Genomic DNA, 20,225 nt, shown 5'->3' on the forward strand with positions numbered 1-20,225 from the left:
TCTGTCACACAAAATGCAAACTGACAGGGTGTGATCATTTTTTCTTGTGGACATAAATCTTTGTCTTTCGGTTTAGGTTGGTTGTACACATCCAAGTGTAATTGGACTTTTCGATGAAAGGTCACTGAATGAAATCTCATTTTGTCACCTCTCATTACTGGACAATTTTGTTTTTTGTTTTTTTTTACAGTTTATCACTGTTAGGACCTTGGCATTTAACCTATGCAACATATCTGACTGGTGTTCAAGTTTGCAAACTGAGTACAATATTACTTGCCTTACAGGTAATAAAACACTGGTTTTGTTTTGCTGTATTTTGAACTGTTGAAAAGTGCCTATTTGTAAAAGGACAAACTCCTTTTTCAGGTTGTTTGACATTTTTCTCCCTTAATGTTTCTCAATAACTTACTGAACCTAGTGTTACTCCATGGCTGTGTACTTGTGACCATTGGCACCATCCAGTAAAGTTGAATCAATTGTCAAATGACAGAAGATTGACTGGTATTTTGATCATCAGTTCATTATTTATGTAATTTTTTGGCGCAGAAATGGCAAAAATGAACTGATCCCAGCTTATCTATGGTAAAACTGAGTGGCTTTAGAATTTGTACCGTTGGTTAGACAAAAAAATATTTTAAGACATCACATTAGGCTCTGGGAACTTGTGATGCACATTTTTTGCTGGCATTCTATAGACCAAATGATTAATCAAGAAAATAAGCAGATGAATCAATAATGAAAATAATTGTTTGTTTCAGCATTTGAAGTATCTAAAATAGGGGTAAAAACTTACAAGCTCCCATTTCCTAACAGTGGGTGGCTGGATAAGGCAATCTAGTGTTCAAAATCACTGAATTGAAAATATCCAGTCTAAGAAATTTGTCCATTGATTTTATGCTGCGAAAGAATTTACCTCGTCTTATGAAATATCACGAAATTTTGATAATTGACGCATGGGATTCCCTGTTATTGGCATGTCAAAATAGAAATCCATAAACCTCTCTTGACAGTGCATTAAAGTGGACACATCCTCATGATTGATTAGACATCCAGCTGACAGATACCCAGCGATTGTTTACTGTGGTGGACCCTGGCAACGACTGGGCGTTTATTGCTGTCTGGTCCAGCAGTATTTCAACATTGTATCTCACTCCTCAGAGACATAAGCAAGCAGGTTCCCGGCAACCGCACACAACCAAGTAAGCATTGCTGGTTTGTGACTTAACTGCAGCACGGCCCTGCTCTGTTCATGGTTTATGTTTTCACTTGCAGGTAAATTGCGTTTACAGAGTTTTGAATGTCAGTCTGGATAATTTAAGGGTAGTTATCCATCGCACTTTGACAGTCAACATTTTCACTGAATTCCCTTAAGGTTTGTAAGTGCTCTTAAAGAAATAAAACCCGCTGTTTACCATGTTTGTATTGGGAAATCGTAGGCACGTAAAACATTCACTTCAGTCGCATTTGTAGTTTGTGTATTTTTTATTTCGTACATGATTTTTGCATATCAGTGGATCAGCTTTTCTGCAGTCTCGTATTAATTATTCAAAACACAGCTATTCTTGCAAGAAATGCTTCTTGAATTTTAAAGCCCTTGATGGGGAAGATGCCTTTTGCGTCTATCAGGTGCTGCTAAAAACTTTTCACTCACTTCTACACCTCATTATCCATTCAAATCACAGCAGCATATCAGGTGAAAGTGACTGACAACAGCTCAAGATGGAAACCACAAATAAAGGATGAGGCTGGTGACATCCTCCCCACCAGGACTCCTTACATCAGAAAGAATTAATGTCAGACCAACGGAGCATCACTTTGCCTTGCTGCGTTTTCTGTGATGTGTGAGAATTGTATGCTTTCAATTACCCTTGCTTTGCACTGTATCAAAAACAAGGCACAGACCAGTACACAGAAAGACCAACGTTACTTCCCCCCTTTTTCCGCTGTTTTGCTGCCTAAAGAAGACTTATGTAGTTCTGTGAAAGTGGTTGCATTTGTTATGTTTGGAGAAAATTTGATTTTACAGTACAAGGTGTGAGGTATTTTCTAAGCAGGCCAGTAAACAAACAAATGTTTGGGGGTGTCAGTTCTACTTGAGCTGGAGACAAGAAAAAAAAACAACTGCATTTCAAGAAGACATCATCTGACTTGTATGGAGAGTGGGAGAATGTGTTCATTGAATTACTACACTTCTGCTGCTGCATTCAATAAAGGGCGACTCTAGCTTATAGTGTCAGTTTGATAGGTTTTTATGAGAGTAAATATGGAGTAAACGGGGGCTGTGGGTAAGCTGGTATTCTCGAACAGGCACATCTGTCCATTTCCCTGTGGATCACATGGGCCCAATCAGGTCCTGATGATGTCATGGCTCTCTGCATCATTAATATTGAAAGGTCATTTCGCCTACTTGGAAGTCATGTCTATCACGTGCTGGGTTCAATTTCCAATTTGCCAAAAGACTGGCTGGGTCATTCTTACTATTTATCTGGGAAAAGACAAGCTAACAGTGTTGTAAAATTCCTTTGGAAATTAGCTGACTACTTCTTTTATTATTTCCTATAGAGGCCTTGACTTGGAAGGGCAGCATAATGTATCATCCACCATCCACCTACACTAGTCCCATGAGATTTTTCAGTGGATAGCTTATGTTTAAAGCCTGACTGAATGCAGTGTTGATACTGACAATAAACAGTGTTTCTTGCATAACTAAAAAACTGTAGAATTGCACTTTTACATTTCCTGCATTGGATATTCAAATAAATCTTGTTTTGATTTCATGTGAAATCATACAGGAATAGTTTTGAAAAAACATCTCACCAATCTGAGTTTCAGGCTTCAATAATGTCATGAGAGTCATGGACACTGATTTATTGTCAGTTTTAAGATGAAGTTTTATTTCCCAATTAGATAACATAGTCTGCTTCCACTATTTTGGCATATTAGAAGTCACAAACTACAACAACAAATCCAGAATGAGTGGTACTTTTACTTTTATATTCATAATTAATTTTAAAACCTCAAAAGAAGTCTTACGTTCTACCAGCCCAAATCCATCTATGCATTCAGTTTCACTTAAAAATGTGTCCCAGCTATATGACACTTTAAATTGACTTTATTTATTTAGCTACCAAAAGTCACAGATTATTAACACAAAAAGATAGTGACACTCATATGTCCTCAGAGCCCCATTTTTTAAATATTGATGCCACCCGGTAATGTACAGTCTGATGTTATATAAGCTGTCTTCAGCTATTCCAGTGCCAGTGATGTTCTGACTTTGTACATGTTAGTGCTTCCACCAACAAAGTGAGCGCCATATACTGTATTTTTGAAGTGCATAGATATCTGTATAAAATGATTGGTTCAAACGCTTTGAAGGTTGTCTGAACCTGTAACTCATTACAGTTCCGAAATGCATTATGTCTCATTTTGTAGCTTCCTCCATATTCTTCACCTTCCTTTTAGCCTGAGTCCCACATGGTAAGATAGAAATTAGGGCAGTAGCTCCCAGGAGAATTTTGGTATAAAACAAGGTTTCTGGAATAGTGCGTGTACTGTGAATGACAAGTGTGTTTGCAGTTGGTGGTCTGCTAGTAATTTCATTTCAGTCAGGAATCACTGATTGTGTGAAAATAATTATGAAAACACTATTGTCTCCCCATTTGGGAAAGACATCCGGAAAGAGAGGTATTATGGTCACAGAAAGAACTGCCGGGAGAGCAGAAACAGCTAATCCTATGCACTTGTTGTAATATTGTCAGCAGCAATGTTCCCTCAAAATGTCAACATCACCTCCTTGTGTCATGTCTGACTTCAAAGACTCCTCTCAGACTAAATACAGAGCTTGAGATGGGCACTCACGGATCTAAGTTTCATAAGCTACACTTAAAAAACAGACATTCTTACACAAATGATATACAATCGAAGGCTACTCAGTGGTCACAAACAGGCACAGGCATATCATTCAGTTACTTCCTGCCCGTTCTAAAGCCAAGGGACGGTAGTACATAGACTAACCACACGGGGACATAAGGCATTAGTCTGATGTCATAGTCTAATCCAGCAGGTGGAGCTCAACAGACTGCCAACAATGAGTTAGCAGCAGTTGAGTCATGGGAACGGCAACCTTCTCAACGGTCCAATCAGACGGCAAGACTGCCATCTCAAAACATTACATCACTGTCCCAACACCTCACTGTAAACATGTTCGATATGTTCTCCGAAGGGACTTTTTGCTAATTCACCATGATAATGTATCTTTCTTTTCACCTCTGCAAGAAAGTCACGGTAAATGACTACTATCGAGGATAATCATTAGTGTTACTAGTCTGTTGACTGTCCTCTCAACCCCTTGAGTGTTGCTGTGGGAGAGAGACGCCTACATTGCACCACACTCATTTATAATCATGAAGGTACAAGGTCTTACTCAGGAAGGGAGAGCCTTCAGATGACATCATGCGGCTCCATTGATAGCTGTCGGGATGAGTCAGGTGAATGTGGGCAGACTGAAAGTCGCTGTGTTCCTTATGTCAGGGACAAAACCCTCCTTTAGTGAGGGAGCTTCCAGTCCAGTCAATGTCAAAGTATGAGAAACTAATTTGACAGGAAGTTATAACATACAGTAACTTCCATGTCTGAAAAACAATAGATGATAACACAATTGTGAAAGAAGCTCACCATGAGTGTTTCTTTTATCAGCATGGAGCAGTGCCATTCAATAAGATGTTGTGTTTCCCGAATAGGAATGGTGTAAAAACTAATCTATAGAATCACTGAGCAGGAAGCTCATAAAAAAACATTTAATGTAAAATTTTTATATTTAATGTACATTTTATGGACAAATAACACCCAACATTTTGATTACAAATGCAAAAACATATTAAAATATATATTCACCATCATTTCAAATTTTCTAGTGCCACACACTACGGATTTGCATTTGCTCAATTATACATTCAGTGTGTGACAAACATGTGCACCTCCTCATAATGAGAAGGAATTATTTATAGCATGCTGTGCTCTTATCATTTGTCAGGCCCAACAGGTACAAAAAGATGAAGTTCAAGGACAACCAAACTTGTCCTCCCAGCAAGCTGTTACTTGGACAAACATTCATCATTCAAAAACACAGTTGCACCACGTCTAATCCCTCCCCACCACAGAGCATTAATTGAATCAACAAATATCTGCTAGACTATGTATGTGGCTAGCCCCTCTGTTATTGACTGAAATTAATATTACAAAAAAAAAAATAGTTCACTGATATATCTCTTTAATATGCCCTCTTATTGAATGACCCTTCCGTTTTAGTATGGTCAAAACTCTATGGAGAACACAATTAATTCACCAGTTATTATCGCACGAAAAATACAGTATTCAGGAGTGTCTTTCCAGAAGATAATTGTATTCTGAGGCCTTCATTAAAGAGCTTCATGTGTACATTTGTAAGCTCACTCTCTTCAGGACTGTAATTCATGCTGTACTGGTGGAGGTTCTTGTAAACACCTACTCCAGCCAACAAATAATGTGTGTTAGTTGTTCTTGCCTGCAAAACAAAACACCAGTTGCTTGTAATGTTCTCTATGGTCACAACCTTGAATTGCAGATGACTGTCTCCTTTTTCTCTCCTCTGTCTTTTGGGGTTTTTTTTCAGCACTTTTCTCTATATAAATAAATGGAGCTATGACCTATCTGATTGTACTGACTTTTTCATATTTGATTATATTTTTATATAATACGATAGCCAATAAATTGCACGCACACCAACAGGAAGGAGCAGAAAGGCATGCGGCTGTAAAACTTAATTACCAAATTAGCAGCTGTCAGTACCTTTCTAGTTGGTTAGAACAACCATGAAGTAATTCTGTTAACATGATACCACTGTTTAAAGAGACAGTGTATCCATTGTGTGTGTATGTGTGTGTGAGGTGGAGAAGTGATGCGGGAGGGGTGGCACCTGGCCTCTTCAGATAATCTATTTATGGCTTTCACACTTCATTAAGCCCAAACCAAAATATTTGCCTCTTGAATATGTTTATCATATGTCTCTGTGTCATCAGTCACAATTGCAACTAACCACAAAAGTGTGAAAACTGCAAAATGATCTTAGCTTAAAGTTTTCCTTGACCTTGACATTGTAAAATTTGTGACATCTGTAAGCCCTCTTTAGCTATCGGAATAAAGGTCTCATATGAAATGTCAGTGCTGCTGCGGAAGGATGTTTATTAGCCTATATATTAATAAAATATGAGAAACCGAAGCTGCAACCTGCTCACTGTGTGTGCACCTGATGCTGTGTCAGCTGACTTTGGAGTGCTGTCTTTCTCTGGAGTCTTCTGTTACTTGAATTTGTTAATCCAACATCTGGACTCTAACATTTTTGAAACACATGCTCTTAGTTTAGGTAAATAGGATGAACACAGTTGTGTATAATTTCCGAGAAGGTTTGAAACCAAGCTGCTCTAGAGGGAACAGAATCGGCCATATGTGAGCAATGAAGATAGAATGGGCACTACTAAATAATTAGTTTAAAAATCTGGAAACCTAAAACAACCCCTGGCACTCTGACATTGACAGAAAACGGGTTTCACTTTGATAAGGCTCTATTTTGCATCCCTAAAGAACAAACTTTAAACAGGCAACAAGAAAATAAAATAACCTCCAACATAATACATCTACCATTTACAAACTATGACATATTTCGCCAAATAACTGTATGAAGGAAAATACTTTGAAGATTACAGTCAATAATTGATAAAAGGTAAGATTTTTCCCACGTGGATACACATTATTCGGGAATGAAAAGCTTAACCTAAATCAGTTTTTTATTGTGGTGGGTAAAAATCCTGTGTCATGGGCTGGAAAGCTGGAAGAATGGGATTATTTTCTGATTAATTTTGGTTGTGAGGTTTGATGTGGTACAACTGGAAAGAATTAGAAAACTAAATAGATAAAATAGATAAATAGATAAAAGCACAATAAAATTTCACCACAGCAGTAAAGAATTTAAATCCCTAACCATGGAATAATTTACAAGGTGGCAGTTTGGTGCTTTGTATCTTGATTTGTTACGGTAAAATAACCTAAAATGAGTTCTGGATCAAACGCCAAGGGTTTGCTGTGTAGTAACTCAATGAATAGAGACCAAATGAATTGCTGCTTTCAGGATTACGTGAGATATTCACTTTTGTCTGAGACCAAATGTGTGCAGAAAAAAGCTTTTAGGATGAAATATTTATGTTAAACTAACAAAGATACTCCAAGATTGTTTAATCGCGTTTTAACATCAGGGTCCCACATAACGATCACACTCCACATTTTGTCATTCCTGATAAGTAGTTTTCTTCTCAGACTGAATGTTGAGAGGGTAAACTGGTGTCCGACAGCCCGGCCTGGTCGTACACCAGTTTCTGTGGAAGTAATAATTAATCCATATATGGACACACACAGTGAGCGCCACGCCCTAAACACCTCCTCGTTTTGCGGGCTTGCTGTGTCCTGTGGTCGCCCTGCCCCACTGCCAGGAAGTTCAGGAACTCGGTCACCGCCCCAGCCCCCCCCCGCCCCCCCGCCCCTCACCGCTGCATCCATTGTTGGGCAATAGTCTGCGACATCGAAACAATCTTAACCGAAACTTTTCAGGTAACTAACTGCTGAAGATCATTTTAAGACACTGTTGTATGTACTTTTCGATATTCAAGAGCAAGTGCCTCGTAAGGCCCATAGTTAGGAGCACAACTAAACTGAGTCAGTGAGGGGAGGAAAAGGGAGGAAAAACTTTCAAGGCAAGGAATTCCGTAATTCTCATTCCTCCATTTTGAACTTTTAAACTCCAGTTTTTCTCGTGGACGGTTGTCGGTAAGTTTATTGTGTTGTCTCGCGACTCTATTTACCATACCCACTTGAGCCATTATTGCGTGGAATAGTTAATTTGACGGTAACACGAAAGTTAAAGTTTTTCGCAGCATTGAAGCAGGCTAACTGAGCTAACGTTAATGTTTGTTGTGTCGGCTAGCATTAGCGTTAGCAAGGTGCCGTGTTTGGGATACTGAACGTTAGCAGGTATCATTCCTTACGTTCAGCTTAGTTGGCTCAAATGTTAACTGTGACCTATAAAAAGGAAAAAAAAACAACAGTTGAAGATCGGTGACTTTGTCACCACCAGGTTTAAAGTGTTCATAACCCCATCTTCTACTCGTAAGAGTCTCAATTAACATTAATACAGCTGGATAAAACCAACATTAATTTAGGTCAAATTAGCTACAACAGGTGTAACATCACCTAACGTTACTTGTTAGCGGCTAGATGACCAGGTGCTCGATCCACCCTGTCGCTTCTTGTAATCACCGTTACATTTTGTATTTATTATTTTAGATTGTTTCTTGTATACGGATAATCATAGCGTACTAATTCTCACTGATCCCCCTTGGCTCAAATTTATTAGTTTGCTCAGAGTTTAAAGGGTTAAATCCTCTAAATCACACGCAAGTACCCCCAGTGGTATCCAGCCTTACAGATAGTTTTGGTGTCATTTGCCCAGATTTTGAGATGTCTGCCTCTGAAACTTCTTTTGCCACACCCAGACAGAGGAGGTAAACGGAATTTCACCAACGATGTCGCAGTTACCTGAAATTATTCATAGACCAGTTTTAAATGCAGTTATTTCTTAGAAAGCAGTAGATTCGGTCGAAATGATCACCGAGGTGCGTGGCTTACCACATATGACTGTGATATTGTTTCTAAAAAGAGCCTTTAATGCTTAGTTTTCAGTTGTAGTTTTTCAATTAATTTGAACACCACGAAAAACAGCTACATTAATTGGTATTGTATCACAGATGTGTCAGCAGCGGAGATCTCAAAACCTCCGCAAATCAAAGCAGAACTATCTTCATGGTTATACCATTATTTTGTATTAATTTATATCAAATCTGGTGATTTGTGGGACCTGACCTTTTAATAATATAGTGGATATTAAACCTTTCAGTGGCTGATAAGTAATTGTAGATTAAAGCCTCAGTGAGTGGTATGGAAGTGCCTTAAGATTTTGGTTCATGATAACATGAGCTACAACTGTGCCAGACAATCTGCATCCATCCCTACTGGCTGACATTTTTTTCTTAGCTTGATTAAAAGTTAAAAGGTGTCATAGATCATAACAAGTATAGCTCATCCATATTCAAATATTAGACAGGATTCTGTAAGGCAAAATTGCAATGCTCACCACCCAATAAATAACAGTTCAGTTTAACATTAGATAGTCATCATTCAAATGTTCTTTGTTGTTGTTGAGATTGTAGGCTAACAGATAGCTGTGACATTGCTCTCATAATACAGCTGACCAACTTTTCAGTTGAAGCCCCTCAGCCCTCAGGGTGTGCTGATTATCCCTGCCCCCTCCAAGTTTCATAGCTAATCAATGGAGCTGCAGTCACTGACTGAAATGAGAAATCAAAATAGGACCATAGTGTTACTGTGCTCTGCTTTTGGCAGTCATTCTGTGAGAGATGAGGCATTGCTGGCTCAAACAAGGACCTTAATATTATGACGATTGAACAAACGTATAGAGACTAGCCTGAAAATCATAAAGAAAGCTTAATTTAGGAAGCAAGCTTCTAGTTCTTTACTCACTGCACCTTTTCTAGTAGTTTTTCTGCCTTGGCAGATCAAAAAGCTATCCTTTATACATACAATCATCTCATTTGACAACAGATATTCCTTGTTTTGGAGGGCAAAAATGTTTTGTTTGATTCGGTCTAAATTGTATTTCATCATTGTATTTGAAGAATGAAATTGACTTATTCCTGGTCATCTGTTTTTATCCTTTGGTTCCTTGACTTTGTCTATTTGTTTACCCCCAGAATCCCAGACACCATGACAAGCATCAACACAGCTAACATTAACTTTAAATGGGACCCAAAGAGTCTAGAGATCCGTACTTTGGCAGTGGAGAGGCTGCTGGAGCCCCTGGTCACCCAGGTAATGTAAACAGAGCACTTTTTTTCTTCTAGATTTGTGGGACAGGGTAGAATAGCTCATAGGTGGTATTGGCGCTGGTTCTGACATGAGCGGTCATATTGAGCCATTTTGTATCCCTGCTATACACAGGTCACTACTTTGGTAAACTCCAGCAACAAAGGCCCATCTAACAAGAAGAAGGGACGCTCAAAGAAGGCTCATGTTTTGGCTGCATCAGTGGAGACTGCTACTCAGAACTTCCTGGAGAAAGGAGAAAAGATTGCAAAGGAAAGTCAGTTCCTTAAGGATGAGCTGACAGCTGCTGTGGAAGATGTCCGCAAGCAAGGTATATTGAAAATACATATTGCAACAGTGTGTGGTTTTCTAGCTTGTACAGAGTGCTTCTTAAGATAGGAGGGATAATAAATAAATCATAAGCTATGTACATATCATCTGCCCCAGTGAACGACCTTGAAATAAGAATATGCTTTGAGCCTGATATATTTCCTTTTGCTATGGGGTTTTTCAGGGATTCCATTAATAGAGACTTGTCGTTTAAGCATGCGAACATTTCACATTCTTTTCAGGATGTACACTGTCATTGCCTTGCCTTCTACAAGGATCGTATTTAGCCTTGTTTCCCCTCAGAAGTGAGTGTGTTCTTGTAGCCCAGTGTAAGGCTGCTCAGGTGGTAATTGGACTTGATCATCCACAACCTCAATCTTTCTAGGCTTAAATGTTGTATAGTATTTCTCCTCGTCTTTGTTCCTTGTGTGTTGTGCTCTTTATGATGAAATATGATAGGTGGTTAATAAAATTCTTGTACTGTGTCTCAATTCTGATACATCACTTCCATGTAGAACACTCTCTACACTATGTACTTACTGGCGTAGTGTGTGCATTTCGACAGGGTAGTGTTGTGTCAAATCGAACACGAACATTGTGCACTTACTGGAAATGAGGATCACAACATTTGACCACAATTGTCGCCCGCCAAAATATCTGCTGGCTGCTTGGCTCACTTGACTTAAAAATGAACGTTTTACCTTTTTCTGTGTGCTCCCGTTTCACGTGACATGGAAATATACCGCCATCTGTGTTGACGATTTGACCCCCTACTTGGCTGCAATTTTCCCAAGTTTGAAAATAGGTTGGTGGTCCCTCCCCTTCCGCTACGTAGCCAAAAGGACGACCATTGAGGGTGAAAAGTATCCAGCATTTCAAAATCATCTTTTTGACCGTTATGAGTAAACCATCTGGGTACTCATAGTGCACTGCACGTTGCCTTAATTGTCAGTGTGAGTGCACTTATGCACTAAAAATGGCAAGTGTAAGGACGGACAACACAAATTGAGACACAGTTTTAGTTTTAGACCATTGGAAAGAAATAACACCGTTATGGTGATTTATCTTATGTGAAATTACCATTCATGTGTTGGTTTATGTGCATTCACTGTTTGTTTTAGTGTAGAGTTTTCCATGACTTGACTTGTAGAACAAAGTGCTCTATCTAGCTATTAAATAGGATATGCCACTGCTGCGGGACTATAGTATGTTGTATATAGAACAAAATGATAATTTAAGTTGCGTTTTTGGTCAGAAAAGAAACATTCCACAAATTAGGGCTGGGCAATATTTCAGTATTATTGACTATCATCCAAAAACATTAGCATATGATTGTGAAGAAAACTAAGTCAAGGTTTATGTTTTACATGTTTCTTTCTAATGTATAGTACACCTGACATCAAAAAGATGAATTTTGATTTGTATCTAGAATAGGAAAATATTATTACAAATATTGTGATAATTTCAAACATATTGCCCAGGCCTACCCTGTGTCACTCAGCCCTGCAGTATAATTCCACTAAAGTCCTCAGATTATATTTAGAAACCTTCCCTCAGCCTTTTGTTTGAGCGGTGTCACACCTTTTGATAGTCCCTTGTAAGCAGCAGAAATGTCACTTTGATTTACCTGTGTTATCCTGCTCAGACCAGTGAGGAAAAATCTGTCTTTTTGGAACTTTGCGCTAGTCTGTAAGACATGTTATTTTGTAGCGTCTGCCGCTCAAGTTATCTATAATGATGATGACAAAATCAAAAATGAATCATCAAACACCAGGAGGTTCGTCTTGTCTACGTAGATCATTGAGAGAGCATGGTGGTAGTGGAGATTTGTCTGGCATTCTGTGAAAAAGGTTATCTGCTGGATTGCTGAGTGGCTTACCGTATCCGACAACGTGTGCATACATTTTTGTTTCTGTTTTCTAATCAAAATGCTTCCCTTTTTACTTGTTGCCATGGAGATCAAAACAAGGGAAAGGAAGTACTTCATCAAGGGATAAAGTTTAAAAAAAAAGTGTGCAGATGTCACTGATGTCAAATGTATTTAAAAGTCTATATCCTGACTCAACCCACACACAGTCCATTTTCAATTCATTTCCAGACCTCCCATAAGTCTTGGGACAGGAATCCACCATCAAATCACCAGCCAGTGAAATTACCATTTGGCTTACGATAGCAGGCTCCATCATCTAACAACCACATTTGCAAGTTGCATTTATTCCTTTCTGCTTCGGATATCTGACTCTCTTTTGACGCACTAGCAGACCATTGAGACCAGGGAGCTATGACTTGAGGCTGTTATCACCTTGTGAAGCAACATCTGTGTCACTGTGTCTCTTCTCCCTAGATGCCCGGCGAGTCATATGTCCCCTGCTCGAGTTCTGCTATGAGTAGTTGGGAGGTAGATAACATGCTGCTTGATAGTGTGCACAGTGCTCAGTGCCCAGGAATGTTACTGTAGTTATGGTAAGCTGTCACTGGGCTGGAATTCAGTGGCTGTTGTTAGCTGGTTCCTAGGCCTGGCTGTCAGCTATGCCATGCTGCTCAGTGGAGCGTGCCTAGACTGATAATACAGCCATTGAGTAGGGTAGGCCCCCCCCCCACTGGATTCAGAAAACATTTTAGACCCAGCTGTGGCTCACCAGCTGTTTAAAATGGGGGAAAAAAAATCTGACATGATCATTAAGGTTGATTGTGCATAAAATGCACGTTGAGGTGTCTATGGAACAGGTTTGTTCGTTCTAAAATTATTTGTTTTTTATTGGATGTTTTGCTGCAGTTAACATATTTTCTGAATATTCTAAATAATATTTTATAGATATAGATATCACTAATAGACATAGCCAACAGTAGAAAATTTCTTACCCCGTTAAAGATTTTCTTTTACTGAGCCATTTCTGTCTGCTCTTGTCCTTGTTCTCTCCGTCTTGCCCTTCCCTCCCTCTCTTGTGTCTTTGTTGTCCTGCTGTTTGGGAGGCTTATTGTGTGATATACATTTTAATCATTTCATCATGCACTTGGTGGGCCGCAGGTGAGCATTAGATGGATGGAAGTTTATTAAAGGAGCACTGATCACTATCTGCCCTCTGAAAATGGCCTTATTGATTTTGTTCACAGGGGGGACTAACAGCCTGAAGGTGCAGATTGTGTTTGAGGTCTGTGTTGTCGATCATTTGCACAAACTGCTGTCACTCTCTGTTGGGGTAAAATGGTCAGAATCTGTGTGAGATCTTTCTACAGATTTGATGGTGCAAATTTTGTCTCTTTTTTTTAACCAAACAGTGCTTCACATGTGGTTTCTTCATTGGAATAATGATGAAACAAATGGCTGATTTGTTGATAACTGAAAAAAGTAATCAACTATGTTTACTATCACTCTGAAGTAGTTTCCTGATGAAAGTACTGTAGCAACATTTACATCTTAATGTATTCTTCTGAGGATTTTGGGGTTTTCTGTTTCATATCACTATAAGTCACTTACTTTTGGGTCTTTTCACTATTGGTCTGTTTTACAGCTGTAACGATTAGTCAATGGACAGAAACTAATCTGCTTCTATTCTGATAAATGATTAAGAATTTCAGCCATTCTTAAAGCAAAAATGCCAAAGATTTACAGTTTGGAGCTTTTTAAATGTGAGGACTGATATGATAGTAAATTGAATATCTTGGAGTTTTAGGCTGTCGGTCAGATAATTCCAGACATTTGAATATGTCATGCTGGGCTCTGGGAAAGGAAATCACTATTTCCTGACACTCTATAGAAAGCTGTGTTTTTATCTGATTGAAAAGATATTCAATTTTACATTAACTATGTGTACCGCAACAGCGGGGCCAGTCCTGTGAGTGAGTGAGTGAGTGATGATTGATAGATAAACCACTGGTCAGTCGAATGCCATGTGACTGAGTGCTAACTTTTTGGACAAATCTTAGCTACTTTTCTTAGAAGAGGGTTGCCAGTGTTGGCCTGCAAGCATGAGGTTGGGGTTTCCCTCCGCAGGCACACCTCTCTATGCATCTCATTCAACTGAAAGCACGGCAGCTAGTAAATGAGCTTCTAACTTCCTCTCTGAGTGATCATTTCACTGGTAAATATAGCCAAAATCACAGCACAGCAGTTGTCTTTAGTGAACATGCCATGCAGCAACATTGTGGTAGAATGGATCTAGTGTAAAGACTGATAGACTTACTGCAGCTACTGCTGTGAGTAAACATGCTGCTTTTGGTACACTCGGTATAGACATGGTGTGAGACTGGATGACAACAACAATGGGTGGCATGGGCTAGGACTGACACATTCAATACCGCAGGTTGGATGGGGACTGTCGATGGACAGCCATTTTCAGGTCTCTCCAGAGATGTTCAAGTGGGTTCAAGTAAACGTCCTGACTGGGCCACTCAAGAACATTCAGAGTCATCCCTAAGCCACTCCTGTGTTGTCTTGGCTGTGCTTAAGGTCATTGTCATGTTGGAAGGGTGAACCCTTGACCCAGTCTGAGGTCCTGAGTGCTCTGGACCATGTTTTCATCAAGGATTTCTCTCTACTTTGCTCCGTTCAGCTTTCACTCAACCCTGACCAGTCTTCCTGTGCCTGCCGCTGAAAAACGCCCCCACAGCATGATGCTGCCACCACCTCGCTTCACTGCTGAGATGATATTGAGCAGGTGATGAGCGGCGCCTGGTTTCATCCAGACATGATGCTTAGAAGTGAGGTTTCTCACAGTCTGAGAGTCCTTTTTAGGTGGTTTTCTACAAACTCCACATGGCTTTCATGTGTTTTACTGAGGAGAGGCTTCCATCTGGCCATTCTGCCATAAAGCCCAGAAGAGTGGAGTGTTGCACTGATGCCCAGAACACCGGAGTGTTGCAGTGACGGTTGTCCTTCTGGAAGTTTCTCCCATCTCCACACAGGATCTCTGGAGCTCTGCCAGAGTGACCGTCGGGTTCTTGGTCATCTCTTACGAAGACCCTTCTCCCCCAATTGCTCAGTTTGGCTAGGCTGCCAGCCCTAGGAAGAGTCCTGGTTGTTCCAAACTTTTTCCATTAAAGAGTTATAGAGGCCCGTGTTCTCTTGGGAACCTTTACCGCAGCAGAAAAAGTTTGTAGCGTTCCCCAGATCTGTGCCTAGAACAATCCTGTCTCAGAGCTCTGCAGGCAGTTCCTTTGACCTCATGGCTTGGTTTTTGCTCTGAGATGCATTGTCAGCTGTGAGACCTTTATAGAGACAAGGGTGTGCCTTTCCAAAATCATGCCTAATCAATCAATTGAGGCTGATACCCATATCAATAAATTTGTTTTTAAAAACAGAATACTGATACACTTCCCGTCAAAAGTTCAGAATACCCCTATTTTTGCAGTTGTTACTGAAATTTACATAGTGTAATATCACCGCGTACTCTGAAATTAAAGCATAGAACAAATAAACAATATAAAGCATAGAACAAATAAAAAATAAAGACTTTAAAAATAAAAAGGAATCAGGGAATCTAAAATCCTAATTTATTCTAAATTTTTCAGTCATCCAGCAGCCGAACACACCTGTGATGTTCTTTCTACAAAGGAAGCCAATTGTTGTTCAGAAATATGGTTCCATCATTGTTCCAGAACTTCCCAAAAATATGTTGCCCTTGCAGGTTGCTTTGTTTTGGGTCATTATCTTGCTGTAGGATGAACCCCTGACCAACCAGTCTGTCTTCCTTTGTTACTTGCCCTTTTCTCATCATTCTGATAACAATATACAGTACTACTCCCTACAGCACCGTATTGTCCAAATAATGCATCAGAGGGTGTAGTAACACAGTTTGTTCCAACACTGAGTTTGTACAAACAGAGGGTTTGTAAGTAATCAACAAAAGTTGGGGCACCTGTAGGAATTATTTGCACTAACTTTCAAGTCTTCATTTACTTCCATTGCTGCATGAAAAGTAACTTAACTGTAAGTTAACCAAATACTGGTGGTGGTTTTTGGTGACCTAAACATTTTTTTTTTTTTTTTTAACCTTGGGCAGTTTTGGGCTTACATTTGTACATTTTTAAGGTTATTCACTGCTTAACTGAACTGCTTTTTTTTTTTTTTTTTTTTTTTTTAAATAAATATGACTACGGTGTGTATCAGGCAGGAAACTTAACAGTTGCTCTCTTTGACAAACAATGGGGACTGTTTCTAAAAGATATACAAAGGCTCTTATATCTGCTATTAGCTATATTACTGGTATTATTATTATTATTAGATATTGTAGTTGTTGTAAGTGATTGTAAAGTTTCAGTAAGTAATTGCTGAAGAGTGCAGGCATGCATGATGCTGACATTAGCAAAGGTTGGGGGGGGTGTACTAGCACAGCGAGCAACATTTATCAGAGTTTCTTACAGGTTGTCAGTTTACTTACTCCACGGAGAAGGGGGTCTATTGACGGCTTGTTATTGATGTTTCATTTTCTAAGCCCAGTAGCTTTTTTTTTTTTTTTTTTCCGAGACACTGATATTACTCAGTCCAGTCGAGCTTGTGGCTTTGCAGCTTTCGCTGCAGATTAATTTAAAGATAGACACATTTGTTGAATAAATTTTGATTATATTTGAAGGCTTTACTATCACTAACCAACACCAACATAAAAAAATGCTGTTAAAATTATTTCACCCAAAGAAAAGATAAATTGCATTGACCACAAATGGGCAAAATAATTGAGACTGATCACCAGGAACAGGATGTTCTCATGAAGCTTAAAGAGTAAATTAACATCCCCTGGAAATCCAGCATTGTGCTCAGAGGCGAAACAGACTTGAAACTTTACACTTGAGAGGCCAGTGAAGAACTGACTTTCAGTCTGTTATCAAGTTACTTTTTAAGCACAAATGAAAGAACCTAGTTGGGTTCGTCAACTGGACACAAACCCCAGTTTCTTAAACAAATGTGATAAATGCTGACGTTCAGTTGGATTTTAAAATGCTAAGTTATATTTAGAGGTGAAACGCACACAAAGTCTGTGGATAGATTTGAACATAGACGGATGGAAGCTGTAGAGACTGCAAATTAAAGGGAAGACGTATCTGCTTGAGTTGAAAATGTTTCAGCTCGAATGAAAACATGCAGTTATTCTGAGTTGCATGACTCATTGAATGTAAAGTGACGGGCAGAAAGGAGATGGTCTGAAGGAAAATAAGAGAAAGTGAAGTTCTGATGAGTTTGGAAATGAGTCTGTCTGAGTTGTCACATTTATTGTCGCCTCTTGTTGAGTCAGTTTGGGAACTCAGTGACTTCTTGTGGCAAGAACAAGGTCTTTGAAAACCAAGAAGTCACTTCACTTTGTATCTAAATACAGCTTGCTCGTTATCTTAGAGTCAGAGTACACCGATGCTTTGCCTTCATAAAAAAAACACTCTACACTATTTACTCCACACTGTTCACATAGCCATTTTATAAGATTCAATTGATATTGCGATCCATTTTTCATTTTTTCCTTTTTGTTTCATAAAATACCAAGCCCACACCATTTCGTTACATCCCTACTGGAAACCTATTGTTGAAACCATCCATGATTATCTAAACTGCTTACCCTGTTTAGGGTGAAAGTGGCTGGAGTCAGTCCTAGCACACATTGGGCAAAAGGGGAAGTAAACCATATGAAACCCTATGAAAGCACTTCTTTCGAAGCAGTGGCGCCAAAAAATACAGCTGCTCTTTAAATGCATGATTGTTTATAGAAAAGGTATTTGCAAGATGGTAACAACTGACTGAGAAAAAACTGCTGCTAAATTTATTATTTCTTTTTACCACAGCACGCTTCATTAGTGTAAGAAAATTACTCATGTTGCTGCTTGTCATCTGTCTTCTATATTTTTTTTCTTCAGTCTCTATTGAGCTCTACCACATCATAGGGAAGTGGGCAAGATAAGTACCTGTCTTTTTATTGGCTTTGGATCTCCAAGGCGGCCATATCAGTCATTTTTGTGCCTCTGTGCCGGCAACAGCATTATGTTTTGAGGCATTATGATTTCAAGTACGTTCAGCCCATTCTCGTGACCATGATATCTCAGGAACGCCTTGAAGGAATTTCTTCAAATTTGGCACAAACATTCACTTGCACTCTAGGATGAACTGATTCAATTTTGGTAGTCAAAGGTCAAGGCCACTGGGACCTTGCAACACATGTATTTGGCCATAACTAAAGAATTCATAAGCTAATTATAACAAGATTTCACTGAAATGTCAAATAAGATAAAATGATGAGACGATGACATTTTATATCCAAACGTTAAAAGTTCAGCTTAACTGTGACATCATGTTCTGCAAAAACAATCTTCTGGCCATTATTCGACACCCTAACTCAGAAACAGAAGGGGAAATTTTCGACCATATTTCACATTTGGTCGGATACTGAATTGGTGACCGTAATCTTGGGTTCCTACCTTTTTGAAAGTGGTGATTCTATAGAACTTGTGTGCTATCAGGTTGAAAAGTTTGTATAGTATGAGTCTGGACAGAGATGGATGTAAACTGCAACTTGAATCACTGGCGGAGGCATACAACCATGAGCTGGTAATTGTAGTTTGGAGTTTGTATTTGGCTGTGCTTCCACTCAAATAAACTGTTTACGGATTTACTGTCTTGTTCATAATGTGAGCCTACAAAGTCTGTTTTGTGCCCAGTCAACTGTGCAGGCCCAGCAATGTAGGACAAAGCCTGGTGCCCGACAAACCAGACAGTGAGCCTTTTGTCATGGCTTTGACCTCTTTTTAGAGGACTGTGTGTGCATGTCCATTTGCAAGCAGAAATTATTACTGGACACTGAAGAGGTGTGGGTGTTTGTGTGTGTCTCTGTCGCTCTGTGTGACACATGCCGACCCTAGCCAGACAGGGAAAAAATCAGACTGCCGCTCTCCCGCACACTCCTGTTCATTTCAAATTAAAACTTTGATGTAATAAACTTGTAGCCAGGAACGGACCGTGACTGCACTGACATCTGTGTCTGGCTCCTGTAGACCACCACTACTACTACTACTACTACTACTGCTACTGCTACTATAGGCTAATATTACTGCTACAACTAATAATGATTTAAAAAAAAAAACAAACACATTTTACACGATGAATTTTGTCTGATTTCATGGATAACAGAGGAAGGCAGTTTATTGCATTGAAAATTATTTTATGTGATTTTGTGATACATTGACATACAGTTTTTGTCTCATTCTCATATCACAACCGGTTGGTGAAGCATCTTCTCAGGTAGATAAAATGTTTACAGCTTGATGGTAAGATATGTTTTTATCATTGCAGAAGATGGGGAAAACTGTTTTTCTGGTCACCGACAACCACGGATTAAGTACACATTTTAGCACAATAAAAGCTAGTTCATAGTGGTTCAAAACAGTAGGTGTTTTTGAACAGTTGCTGGTTCAGAAGTCTGTTTTTGAATCAGTTTTCATTTGAAGCTTCACTTTAAAACTTCGAGTTACAGCAAATGTTTTGTTTTTGTTTTGCCACTCATTCTCAGGTGAGTCAATGCGCCTAGCTTCTGGAGAATTTGCAGAAGACCCTTGCTCTTCTGTGAAGAGGGGCAATATGGTTCGTGCTGCCAGAGCCCTCCTGTCGGCCGTCACACATCTGTTGGTGCTGGCAGATATGTCTGATGTCTACAAACTTCTACTGCAGCTTAAACTGGTGAGACAGTTTTATTTATAAGCTATTATAATTTCAAAAAGTAAAATTCACTCAATATAAAAGTCTCACTTTTTATGCTAATATAGTCCAAGCTGATCAGTTTGTTAAAAATTGCTAACCTTTAATGAACTGTACTTTATTAAAGTATTGTCTAACCTTTTCTATCTGCCTTGCTCAGGTGGAGGACAATCTGATGAAAGTGCGTAATGCAGGAACAGAGCAGGATCTGGGAATCCAATATAAGGCCTTGAAACCAGAGGTGGACAAGCTGAAC

The 20,225-nt window shown here is 39.2% G+C and overlaps 1 protein-coding gene across 4 annotated transcripts in view; it reads left to right on the plus strand.

The window, feature by feature from the left end:
- Nucleotides 1-7,559: 7,559 nt before the first annotated feature.
- ctnna1 (catenin (cadherin-associated protein), alpha 1) overlaps nucleotides 7,560-20,225 on the plus strand; it is an 81,944-nt gene continuing 69,278 nt past the window's right edge. The window contains exons 1-5 of one of the 4 annotated variants that reach the window (XM_040119444.1): nucleotides 7,560-7,641; nucleotides 9,858-9,975; nucleotides 10,105-10,300; nucleotides 19,785-19,951; nucleotides 20,130-20,225. The exon at nucleotides 20,130-20,225 is cut by the window's right edge and continues 24 nt beyond it. In XM_040119444.1, coding sequence (XP_039975378.1) covers nucleotides 9,871-9,975; nucleotides 10,105-10,300; nucleotides 19,785-19,951; nucleotides 20,130-20,225 — 564 coding nt within the window. In that variant the 5' untranslated portion in view covers nucleotides 7,560-7,641; nucleotides 9,858-9,870. Of the gene's footprint in view, nucleotides 7,858-8,491; nucleotides 8,592-9,857; nucleotides 9,976-10,104; nucleotides 10,301-19,784; nucleotides 19,952-20,129 lie in introns of those variants that run through there. The other 3 variants (XM_040119443.1, XM_040119442.1, XM_040119441.1) reach the window with 3 other exon arrangements.

The sequence above is a fragment of the Xiphias gladius genome, chromosome 23 (genome assembly GCF_016859285.1).
Source record: "Xiphias gladius isolate SHS-SW01 ecotype Sanya breed wild chromosome 23, ASM1685928v1, whole genome shotgun sequence".
Lineage (NCBI taxonomy): Eukaryota > Metazoa > Chordata > Actinopteri > Istiophoriformes > Xiphiidae > Xiphias > Xiphias gladius.